Genomic DNA, 12,269 nt, shown 5'->3' with positions numbered 1-12,269 from the left:
CTAATATTGAATGGGCTTCCCTGGTGGCTCAGATGGTAAAGAATCCACCTGCAATACAGGAGACCCAGGTTCAATTCCTGGGTCAGGAGGATCCCCTGGAGAAGGAAAAACCCACTCCAGTGTTCTTGCCTGGAGAATTCCATGGACAGAGGATCCTGGTGGGCTGCAGTCCATGGGTTGCAAAGAGTCAGTCATGACTAAGTGACTTCACTAATATTGAATCATCTCTCCTTTTCTAGAATTTTTAACATAACGCTGAATTTCATTTGCTAAAATTTCGGTAAGATTTTTGCATGTATAAATACAAGTGAGATTGGCCTGCAGTTCTCTACCATTTTTGTTAGGTTTTGGCATTGGGTGAATTCTAGCTATGTAAAGGGAATCTGGAAGATGTGTGTCTTTTCATGCTTTATATACTGCATTTGAAAAATAAGTTTTGAGTGCATTTTCTAAAGTGGCCGCCTAATGATATTCATCTCTTCATCTCTTGGTTATCTTCAGATATAAGCAAAAGTAGAGAGAGAGACTGGTATCTTTTAATTGAAGTATAGTTGATGTGCAATATTATGTGAGTTTCAGGTGTACAGTATAGCAATTTGCAAAAAGATTATACTCCATTTATAGTTATTATAAAATATTGGCTATATTCCCCTGTGCTGTACAATATATCCTTGTGGATTATTTTATACATAATAGTTTATATCTCTTAATCCCCTACCCCTATCTCCCTCCTCCACCCTTTCCTCTCCCCACTGGTAACCACTAATTTATTCTCTATATCCGTTTCTGTTTTGTTATGTTCATTGGTTTGTTGTATTTTTTTTAGATTGCACATCTAAGTGATATCATTCATTGTTTGCCTCTCTCTGACTGCCTTATTTCATTTAGCATAATCTCCAAGTCCAACCATGGTGTTCCAAATGGCAAAATTTCATTATTTTTATGAGTAATATTCTATTGTTTATATATACCACATCTTTATCCATTCATCTTTTGGTGGACATTTAAGTTGCTTCCATATCTTGGGAATTGTAAATAAATTCTGCTGTGGACATTGGGGGGCATGTAGAGATTGGTATCATTCTTTTCAGCTCTCATCTCATTTTGTCTTTGTCTTGAGTATAATGAACATTGCTACTTAAAGCATGGTTTGAGGTTTAGCAGCATGGATACTGCCCAGGAACTTGCTCCAAATGGATGCAATCATGCGCATATAATCACAGGCACCAATCACCTTTGCGTATTCTACTTGTTAAAGGCAAGTCATAGGTTCTGCCCCCACTCTTGTTGTAGATTTTAAACTACCATTAATCATGTTGTTTTGAGATGTTTGAGTTAGTCCTTGAACTTTTCACAGTTTGTCTAGGGTCCTGGAAAGGAAAGTCAAAGGGTATAAAGTTTTTAAAGGCGTGCATAACTGTTGTTTAGTTGCTTTTCAGAAAATCAGTACCTTTTTTTTACATGACAGACAAACAAATGGCAACATTGACAGTTCATCAGTGTGCCTTTTCTGCCAACTAGGGATCATTAAATAATAAGAAAGCAGGAAAGAGGAAAAGTGTAAATTAAAAATCCTTATCATAAATACTTTGATTGATAACGGAGAGCCCGAAGGTTATTTGAATTCATTTTTGACAGTCTGAAACTATTTAGTCAATTCACTATTTCTGATCAAATGGAATTCAGTGTATTTGTTAAGAAACTTTTGGGTATCTTATCTAGCGTTAATGACTCAGACAGTAAAGAATCTGCCTGCAATGCAGGAGACCCAGGTTCGATACCTGAGTCAGGAAATCCCCTGGAGAAGGGAATAATCGCTACCCACTCCAGTAGTCTTGTCTGGAGAATCTTATGGACAGAGGACCCTGGCGGGCTACAATCCTTGGGGTTGCAAAGAGTCAGACATGACTGAGCAACTAGCACGTATCTAGTGTTAGATACCATTAGTGAGAGAAGAGAAATATGCCAATATTTGTGCCTATAAGGCTTCTGGGAGTCTTATGATATTGTTTACATTTTTTTCATCTTTCTACAAAATGTAAACTTCAATTTTTAAAAGTTCATACTGGATTTCACCTTGCCTGGGGTTTCTGTGGGTTGAAGAAATTTGAAAATCTTCCAAGGTGATAAAAACAAAGTTATCTTTTCCTGTCTTTTAGCAACAACGTACTGTCTACAGACTGACTCTAGTGAAGGCATGGAACGTGGATGAGCTCCAGGCCTATGCCGAGCTGGTGTCCCTGGGGAATCCTGACTTCATCGAGGTGAAGGTAAGCCCCTGGCGGCCAGTGCCGGGCACACTTCCCCTGGAGCTTTGCTGGCCACGGTGGGGTTACAACCTTCTAAAACCCTACACGAGGTCCTGGATGTTTGATTTATTTATGCAAAAATATTAATCAAGATCCTGGAGCTGTTCTAGCCACTGGGGATAAGAACAATAAAGACCAAGCATTTGCTCTCATGTATAAAAAGCTTATATTTTAGCGAGCCATAGACTGTCAACAGAAAATAAATGTACTGTCCACTACATAGTAACTTTAATATGCAGAGAAGTAGAACACAGTTATAGTGAGTAATTGTTTGACATTTAAATAAACCTTTGCTATGGAAAACTTCAAATATATACAGAAGTAGAGAGACTGATGTAATGAACCCCCATCCATCCATTACCCAGCTTCAAAAATTACCAGCTCATGTTTCAGCTGTACTCCTACCCATTTTCCTGCCCTTACCTATTATTTTCAAGCAAATCCTCACATTATACCATTACCTATAGCTGTTTCAGTGTGTATTTTTAAAAGATATGCACTCACTTTAAACACTTATTCAGAATATTGTTCTTACAACTAAATCGTTTTAATAGTAATTTCTTAAGTTTGGGGGCATATAAGATTTAAAACTTGACTGATTAAATTTGAAATAGAGTTGATTTACAATATTGTATTAGTTTCAGGTATACAGCAAAGTAATTCAGTTATATATATATTTTTCAGATTATTTTTTATTATAGGTTATTATAAGATATTGAATATAGTTCCCTGTGTTATATAGTAAATCTTTGTTGCTTGTCTACTTTATGTATAGTAATGTTCATTGATTAATCCCATACTCCTAATTTACTCTTCCCTTTCCCCTTTGGTAATAACTAAGTTTGTTTTCTATGTCTATGAGTCTGTTTCTATTTTGTATGTAGATTCATTTGTATTCTTTTCAAGATTCTTCACGTAAATGATCCCCTGTAACATTTGTCTTTTTTTGACTAGTATGATATTCTCTAGATGATCTGTGTTGCTGCAAATGGTAATATTTTATTCTTTTTAATGCCTGAGTAATATTCCATTGTGTACATACATCATATCCTCTTAAACCAACTGTCTTGGTTATTTGAAAAGGGTAGTCGCTCAGTCGTGTCTGACTCCTTGTGACGCTATGGACTGTAGTCCACCAGGCTCCTGTGTCCATGGGATTCTCCAGGCCAGAATACTGGAGTAGGTTGCCATTTCCTTCTCCAGGGCGTCTTCCCGACCAAGGGATCGAACCTGGGTCTCCTGCATCACAGGCAGATGCTTTACCCTCTGAGCCACCGGGGAAGCTGGGGTTATTTGAAAATCTAGATCCAAATAAGGGTTAGAATTGGATTATTTCTGTCTTTAATTTCTTTTAGTCTATTAGTTCTGCTAGTAATTAATTCCCCTAGTAATTTATTTTGTTGGAAAAAATGGGTCATTTATCCTGGTTAGTTCCCTGTATTTAAATTTTAGATTTTGCTCTATTACATATTCTTCTGCCCCATATATTTTCTTTGGGTTAGTAGTTAGAGCAAAAGAAGATTGATCAGGGGTGTGTGTGTGTGTGTTTGCATTTCAAGATGATTTCATTGGTGACGATTTCTAGCAGGCGGCATTTAATGTCATATTTTTGCCCGTGTTCCTTTGGGATAAATACCTGTAAGTGGATTGATGTGTGGAAGGATACATGGATATGCTGTTTTGCTAGATATTGTGGTTGGCTGTTTTAGATTTCGTAAGCAGGAAGGTTTTTTGAGGAGATTACTCTTTTAAAAATTGATACCTGAGTAGGAAGAAGCAACACAATATTCAAAGGCTTGGGGTCAGAGCATTCTGGGCAGATGACACAGCTAGTCTGCAAGAGGGCCTTTGTGACCTCTGGGGCGGTTGGAGTTGGCTGTGGTACAAGATGAATCAGAGAAGAGGGCTGGGGCCAGATTTTGTTAGGCCTTTCGTACAAGGATAACAGAATCAAATTTTATACTAAGTTTAATGATAAAACTTTTTTTTATACTTGGTGTACTTGGAAAGGATTTTAAAAGCTAGAGAGTGATGAGATCTGATTTATGATTTTAAAAGATCACCCTGCTGTTGCTGTGAGTTGGTTTACAAGGGCAGTAGTAGAAGTAGGTAGACCAGTAACAAAACTTTTGCCAAGCAAGAAGTGTGATGGCTTGGGGAAGGTCTTTGGTGATATAGTTGGAAAGGAGTGGGTGCTTCCGTGATGAATTTTGAAAGTAGATCCAATCGAACTTATTAGATGATGTAGGAAATGACAGAACAAAAGGAATCAAAATAGTGCCTGGGTGTTTGGCTTAAGCAACCGTGTGGATGTGGAACAATTTGCTGATGTGGAGAAGACCAATGGAGAAGAGAGGCTGATTTGGGGAGCGAGTTCATGAGTTTTGTGTTAGCCTGAGTAATCTGAGATAGCTTTTAAATATCTAAGTGAGTGAAGTCGCTCAGTTGTGTCCGACTCTTTGCGACCCCATGGACTGTAGCCCACCAAGCTTCTCCGTCTATGGGATTCTCCAGGCAAGAATACTGGGTTGCCATTTCCTTCTCCAGGGGATCTTCCTGATCCAGGGATTGAACCCAGGTCTCCTGCATTGCAGGCAGATGCTTTAACCTCTGAGCCAACAGGGAAGCCCTAAGGATAGGTTCAAATAAGCCATAGGTTATATAAGCCTGGAGTCCTGGGGATGAGACAAGCCTGGCAATAATGACTTGGAAGTCATCAGCATGAGACAGTAAGTAGTTAAAGCTATAGAATATTAAGAGGCAGATAATATGCTAGGCTTTCATGGACAACTAAGAATATGCAAAAATGAGAGAAAGTGACCAGAAAATTCACCTAATCTCTCAGAGCTCCACTCTTCCATTCATGTTTATGAAGCTGGGTGCCCTCTGTCATGTCAAAGGATATTTCTTAGAGCTATCTTTTAGTAAGTTCAGCATTCTGTATGACTGTCTTCTGGAGGGATGGGGAGGTTGGAGCAGATGAAATATTGCTATCTGAGTGTGTAGCAATCTCTAGTCAGGTCAAAGACACTTTTAAAGTTGTTCTTAATTTCAAAAGGCTCCTCTTGGCAAGAACTCTAATGATGCAAAGATACAAACTACATCTTAAATATATGCCTTGGCTTTACAAAACCTTGCCAGTGTCAAGGATTAGTGGTGGTTTAATTGATGACTTAGCTATTAAAGAATGTTGCTTCAAATTATATTGCAGTAAAACATCTATTATTAAGCAACTTGGCTGGATCACACCATCACCTTTTTTTCTCCTTCCTTCTTTCTTTGCAGTCATGTTTTCTGTAATGAACAAGATATTTTATAATCTGAAAATAATCAAGCAGAATTATTTTTTAATGAAAGATGACCACTTTGTAAACAGTGTAATTCTCTGATGGGCATTTTGTATTTGGACAAACTATTGCTATAACTTGAAAACAGGTGAAGCCTTCTTGCGTGTAGCTGAGATGTTATAATGACATAGTTTCTTTCAAACAAGATTTCCATTTTACTGTTTTATCCTTGCCTTTAATAAATATTTCTGTGCTCTCTCCACATGCCAGGCCTCGTCAAAGCACCATAGGTACAGATTTTGTGCCTAAATTTGGATATGCTGTTTGGGAAATGGATGTCTTGCTGAGCAAGGCCACATCTGCAGAAGTAAAATGAGCTACTTGGAGAGATTTTTTTTTTTATTGAAAAATTCTTGGAGAAGTGTGTAATCTAATCATGATGTAAAATGTCATATTTAAATTATAAAATATAGAGTAACAGAAAACAGTTTGTGTTGTACCAGGAGAAAGTATGTGATGGTCACTTGACTCTGTAATATCAAATACCTGGGCCTTTTTAAAAAAAATTTTATTGATTGATTGATTTTTGGCTGTGCTGGGTCTTTGTTGCTGTGTGTGGGCTTTCTCCAGTTGTGGTGAGTGTGTGCAGCTCCATTAGAGACAGGATGTGGGTGTGAAGGCAGAAGACTAGGCCCTTTGACCTTTAGCAAACAGACGAATTAGGAAAAAATTCACACACTGACACAGTGGTGCCTGGAGATTTATCTCTTACCTGTGAAGTGATGTGTTAGTCGCACAGTCGTGTCCAACTTTTTGTGACCCTACGGATTGTAGCCTGCCAGCCTACTCTGTGCATGGGATTTTCCAGGCAAGAATACTGGAGTGGGTAGCCATTCCTTCTCCAAAGTATCTTCCTGGCACAGGGATGAACCTGCATCTCCTGCACGGGCAGGCAGATTCTTTACCGTCTGAGCCGCTGGGGAAGCCCATCCCGTATCTATCTCTTGGTAAAAAAAAAAAAAAGTCTCCCAGGGTCCAGCCTTCGAAAGGAGTTAGTGTTAAAGCTTAATAGTGCCTCAAGGTCACACGAACACCCCAAAGATGTGAAGTTGATAATGTAAGATGACCCTGGGATAGTGATATACCTGGGGCTCTCAGATTCCATTCATATCCTTTCCCTGGGTTTCCTGGATGTGTGTGTGAATGTGGAGGGTGTAGCCGTGTCTCTCATAGTCCCCAGTGGGGAAGATGTGTAAACTTTGCTGTATTCCTAAAAGGTACTGATGTCACCTGGGACAGATTACTTACCTTCATTGAGCCTAAATTTCGTCAGTATTAAAATTAGACTAATAATTTCAATTTAATAGCTTTGGTTGAGAATTCAAGGGGGTGACTTATGCCTGGGGTCAATAACTGCTTAGATCACTTTCCATCAAGCATATTATTAAAAATGAATCGATAGAAGCTGCTTATTATATCGATTTTCTCTTTACTTTCACTTTTAGTCTCATAAAACCTCTCTCTGTTCCATTCCCTGTAAATTATCATGTATTTTGGGTTCATTAGGCTTAAATGGGCCTCTATTTGCTAGCCTGAGAAACTTAACCATTGTTATTTGCTTACTTGTTTAAGAAAATGTGTTTGGCGTTGTAAACATCTGCCTTATTGAGAAGCTTTCATAGCACAATCCATTTTGTAAATGAAATACTGTCTTTGTATTCTGTGCCTAGCACTACACTTTGAGACGAGTAAGTGCAGTAATTATTTGTTGTCAAATGATTTAAAACCTTCTTCCCGTTAGCACTGTGACTCTCGACAGAGCTCAGTCCTTGCAGAATGCGCCTTGCAAAACAAATGACTTAGCATACCTCACCCTGTTTCTGCACACAAACGTTAGGGAATATTGGTCATATCGGGCAGATTCCTTACAATTGTTAGTTGTTCAAGTATGCAGCAATACCTGAGCAGTGCTTTCAGTTGGTTCATAATCATTAAAGAGCAGAAAAGTCATGAAAGATATGAAGGAAATTTTGTATTAGAAAGAGTTATGAAGTCTAATGTCATGGAAGAAATGTGTGACTTGGTCTTAGGACAGATTGGTTGAGGGTACAGAGAAGAACAAGGTACAGTTTCTGCCCTTTGAGAGCTCAGGATTTAGACACATCTTTGTGTGCGTTATCTGGTAAGAGATAGGCACAAGACATGATAAATCTGGGATTAGATGGGATGGGGGTTTCTGGCAGAAGATCAAAAAAATGGTGGGAAAAAAAAATGGTGGCGATTTTAGCTGGGGAAAGACTGGATGCTGAGTCTAGTAAGAAGGCCTCAGGTGCTATGCTGAGAAATTTGGGCTGGTATTGGAGGGGGGGGCTGGCAGTGATTGAAGCATTTTTAAAACTGACATGTATTGCTGCAAAAAGTCACGAAGACAACATTTCTTCTGTCCTCAAAACGATCAGGGACAAAAGAATAATATCAGGAGCCTTTTGATACCCAGTCAGTATAATTAGAATTTCAAGAGCCAAAATACTGCTGTTCCCATAGACTTTGAATCCCCAGGTGAACTTTCTAAGCAGCCTGTAAAAAAGACCTACCTGGTGGCCCTCATCTCCTTGAGCAGAGTGGTCCCTCCAGAAGACACCAGTGTAATGTAATGGTTTGTGTGTGTGTGTGAGTCACTTAGTTGTGTCCTACTCTTTGCGACCCCATGAGCTGTAGCCCACCAGGCTTCTCTGTCCTTGGGATTCTCCAGGCAAGAATACTAGAGTGGGTCGCCATTTCCTTCTCCAAATGTAATGCTGTGGGTTGTGCATTTCACCACAAATACCAAGACACGTAAGTGGTCCTGCTCCTCGGGAACTTTCTTTGGGTCTGCCTGTCACTCCTCAGCCTGCAGATATCTGGAGTGAGTGCTTTCAGCCGCCACATTCTTCCCATCTGTTTTCTTAAGGACGTTTTTTCAAAGTTGGGAGGAAAGAACACGGTGCTGGTGATAAACGGAGTGGGGGTTGTGCTGGTAGGAGAAGGTGGCAGAGAGCTGTGGTCTGAGGGAAAAGGAGACATTTTGAGACAGTTCAGGGGCAAGTGTGATCAGGAATCAGGTCCAGGCGGTTCATCAGTAGACAGGAGTGTGGCGTGAAGTGAAGTAGCCCATGCAGAGTGGGGAGCACTGGAGGGGCAGCTGCCGGAGACCAGCTCACTGGTGGGAGCTGTGCTTTGTCACACAGTCATGTCCGACTCTTTGCAACCCCATGGATCGTAGCCCGCCAGGTTCCTCTGTCCATGGAATTCTCCAAGCAAGAATACCGGAGTGGGTTGCCATGCCCTCCTCCAGGGGATCTTCCCAACCCAGGGATCGAACGCAGGTCTCCCTCACTGCAGGCGGATTCTTTGCCATCTCAGCCACCAGGGCAGCCCCCGGTTCACTGGGGCCGGTTTCTACCTGTCGCAGTTGTGTCACGATGAAGGCTCGGGCTCTGTAGTTGGCTCAGGAAGTCACCCATACTGCCCACCTCCGAGGATTTTGTCTGGCTAGAAAGAGAATTTTTACACGAAAATACTTTGTTAGTTATAAGGTATCATGTGAACATGTAGAGAAAGTGAAGGCCTAGTGATGACCTATGACAATCACTCTTTCCTTTCCAAACCAAATGTTTCCTTAGCATATTGTGCTTTATTATTGCTGAATAATCAATGTTAAGTGAAAATGGCTCAGTCGTGTCCGACTCTTTGTGACCCCGTAGGCTATACAGTCCATGAAATTCTCCAGTCCAGGATATTGGAGTGGTAGCCTTTCCCTTCTCCAGGGGATCTTCCCAACCCAGGGATTGAACCCAGGTCTCCCACATTGCAGGCAGAATTTTTACCAGCTGAGCTACGAGGGAAGCCCAAGAATACTGGAGTGGGTAACCTATCCCTTCTGCAGGGGATCTTCCCAACCCAGGAATCGAACCAAGGTCTCCTGCAAAGGTGATTCTTTACCAGCTGAATCTCAAAGGAAGCCCAAGTACAAGGCATAATCTGCGCCTCCTGGGAATCTTGCATGATAACCACTACACCAGTGGCATGGCTAAATCAATTAAACTATTTTCCAAAGCCATTGTCATGAATATAAGATCTTACCTAAAACCTCTGCTTCAGTGAATTAAGGTAAATATTAAAAATAAATTCCTCTGAATTAGCCACTATCTGCTTGGTTATTCATATAATTCGTCCATCATAAACAATATTTAAAGTGAAGTAAAGTTCATATTTATGGCTAATTTGACTTAGGAATAAATCATTTTCATGTGTTTTTAATACATTTGGGCAAGTTCAGTACAATTTTTCAACTACGCTTTTTTAAAGAGTTTTAAACTATTGTTTGCTTTTTTTATTCAGCTAAAACTGAACTCAGTTTAATGAATTCTGTAAATCATTGGGCTAATAGAGAAGATTCTCTAGTTTATTGTAATTAAGCTGGGTTACCTCTAGTTTATGTTCAGCAAAGGTCATCTCAGTGTAGTATACAATAGTCTTTGAACAGCCATCTGGAGTGGAGGGTTTTGCAGAACTCATCTGAGTTTTTGGCCCCCTCCCAGCTCTGCCATCTGTAGGGTCACGATCACTCTGCTTTGCTCATTGTGAGCTTTTCATTTAATGTCATTCTACCCCCTCCAGTCTGTGCGTATGTGTGCATCTCAGAGACAGCATCTTTTTTTATTTTATTCTTTACTTAGTAGCAACATATCTAGACTATTCAAATCTTTTTTTCAAGTAAGTTTGATTTCTTAGGTATTTAGAGAGCCTACAAAGTTTAGATATATTCCTTATTATTGAAAATTCGTCATTAATCACTTATCACTATGTAACTTACCAGTTAAAGAAATTAGTTATGGAACTTTTGGCTGTCAGGTAGAATTCAAGAGAGTTAAAAACCAATTTATCTTAATGCATTTGTACTGAATGAGAGAATCTCTATAGGGGTAGATACATGTATATATGTGTGTGTGTGTGTGTGTGTGTATATATGTATGTATGTATTTCTACAAATGTATTTTCGTTTTGGCATGATTCTGTGTTTATATTGGGTTGGCCAAAAAGTTTGTTTGCGTTTTCCCATAATATCATATGAAAAACTTAAATGAACATTTTGGCCAACCCAATACACATCCACATACAACATATATTACAAAGTGGTCTCTTTAGAGAATAATTTGAAAGGAATCCCTATCTGGCCCTTTACAGAAAGTTTACCAGCCTCAGGTTTCCCTGATAGCTCAGTTGGTAAAGAATCTGCCTGCAGTGCAGGAGACCCTGGTTCGATTCCTGAATCGGGAAGATCTACTGGAGAAGGGATAGGCTACCCACTCCAGTATTCTTGGGCTTCTCTTGTGGTTCAGCTGGTAAAGAATCCACCTGCCATGTGGGAGACCTGGGTTTGATCCCTGGGTTGGGAAGATCCCCTGGAAAAGGGAACGGCTACCCACTCCAGTATTCTGGCCTGGAGAATTCCATGAAATGTACCATCCATGGCGTCACAAAGAGCTGGACATGACTGAGCGACTTCCACTATCTTACCAACCTCAAATCTAAACTTTACTCGAAAATGGGAGCTCAACTTATTTCCCCAGTCAATAAATTATTCATTGAATTTTTGTGGGTGTCAGCTATGCCTCCATTATTATAATCCCATGACAGTCAATTTCTTATACTGCATGAGTGAATCTGATTGGGAAGGTACTGATTGAATCGGTTGAAAAGTATTATTGTGAGTAGACTGTGCAGATGGCGAGGTAGCACAAAGCACAGGAACCCAAGCCCCCAGCTTTGTCAGAGTGCAGAGAGCCTTGGCCTGGGAGCCCTAGTGTTATCTTTGTCACTTGCTACTTGTATGAGCTTCTAAGCAAATTTTATCATCTTTGTATTACTTTTTCTTCACTTTAAAATATGGATTGGATTGGCTTGGTTTGGTTTGAAAGTGTGTTAGTTGCTCAGTCATGTCCGATCTCTTTATGACCCCATGGACTGTAGCCCACCAGGCTCTTCTGTCCGTGGAATTCTCCACACAAGAATACTGGAGTGGGTAGACATTCCCTTCTCCAAGGGATCTGCCCAACCCAGGGATTGAACCCAGGTCTCCTGCATTGCAGGCAGATTCTTTACCGTTTGAGCCACCAGGGAAGCCCTGGATTGGATTGTTGGATGACCTCTAGAAGCGTGTCTGGGTCTGAAGCTCTTACTCTGTGACATGTGAATAGGCCTGTAACTGTCTCTGTTTCCACAGGGTGTTACCTACTGTGGAGAGAGTTCGGCGAGCAGTCTTACCATGGCCAGCGTGCCCTGGCACGAGGAGGTGGTGCGCTTTGTCTGTGAGTTGGTGGATCTGATCCCCGACTATGAAGTCGCTTGTGAACACGAGCATTCCAACTGTTTACTAATAGCTCACAAGAAGGTAAGAACAGCTCAGGTATGCGTTCTTCAATCACCCTTGTCCTTCTTGCTCCCTTCTTCTCTTTTCTCCTTATTTTCCCCCTCACCTTATTATAGTGAAATTATAAGTGAATAATACTAATATAATAATAATAATATAGTGAAACAATTCTACTTGTTTGCTACCTTTCCTATAATGAACTTTAAGAAAACCCTGAATTCTGTCTGTTGGACTCATAAACCCCCTTTTCTGTGTGAGACT

General features: G+C 40.3%; 1 protein-coding gene across 3 annotated transcripts in view; it reads left to right on the top strand.

Annotated features, from left to right (window-relative positions):
• LOC102406545 (S-adenosyl-L-methionine-dependent tRNA 4-demethylwyosine synthase TYW1) overlaps positions 1–12,269 on the top strand; it is a 146,071-nt gene that overhangs the window by 112,566 nt on the left and 21,236 nt on the right. For all 3 annotated transcript variants that reach the window (XM_006070322.4, XM_044936074.2, XM_044936075.2), the window contains exons 14-15: positions 2,160–2,270; positions 11,862–12,029. In XM_006070322.4, the coding sequence (XP_006070384.2) occupies positions 2,160–2,270; positions 11,862–12,029 (279 nt within the window). The remainder of the gene's footprint in view (positions 1–2,159; positions 2,271–11,861; positions 12,030–12,269) is intronic.

The sequence above is a fragment of the Bubalus bubalis genome, chromosome 24 (assembly GCF_019923935.1).
Source record: "Bubalus bubalis isolate 160015118507 breed Murrah chromosome 24, NDDB_SH_1, whole genome shotgun sequence".
NCBI lineage: Eukaryota > Metazoa > Chordata > Mammalia > Artiodactyla > Bovidae > Bubalus > Bubalus bubalis.
This window is presented reverse-complemented; position numbering and strand designations above follow the sequence as displayed.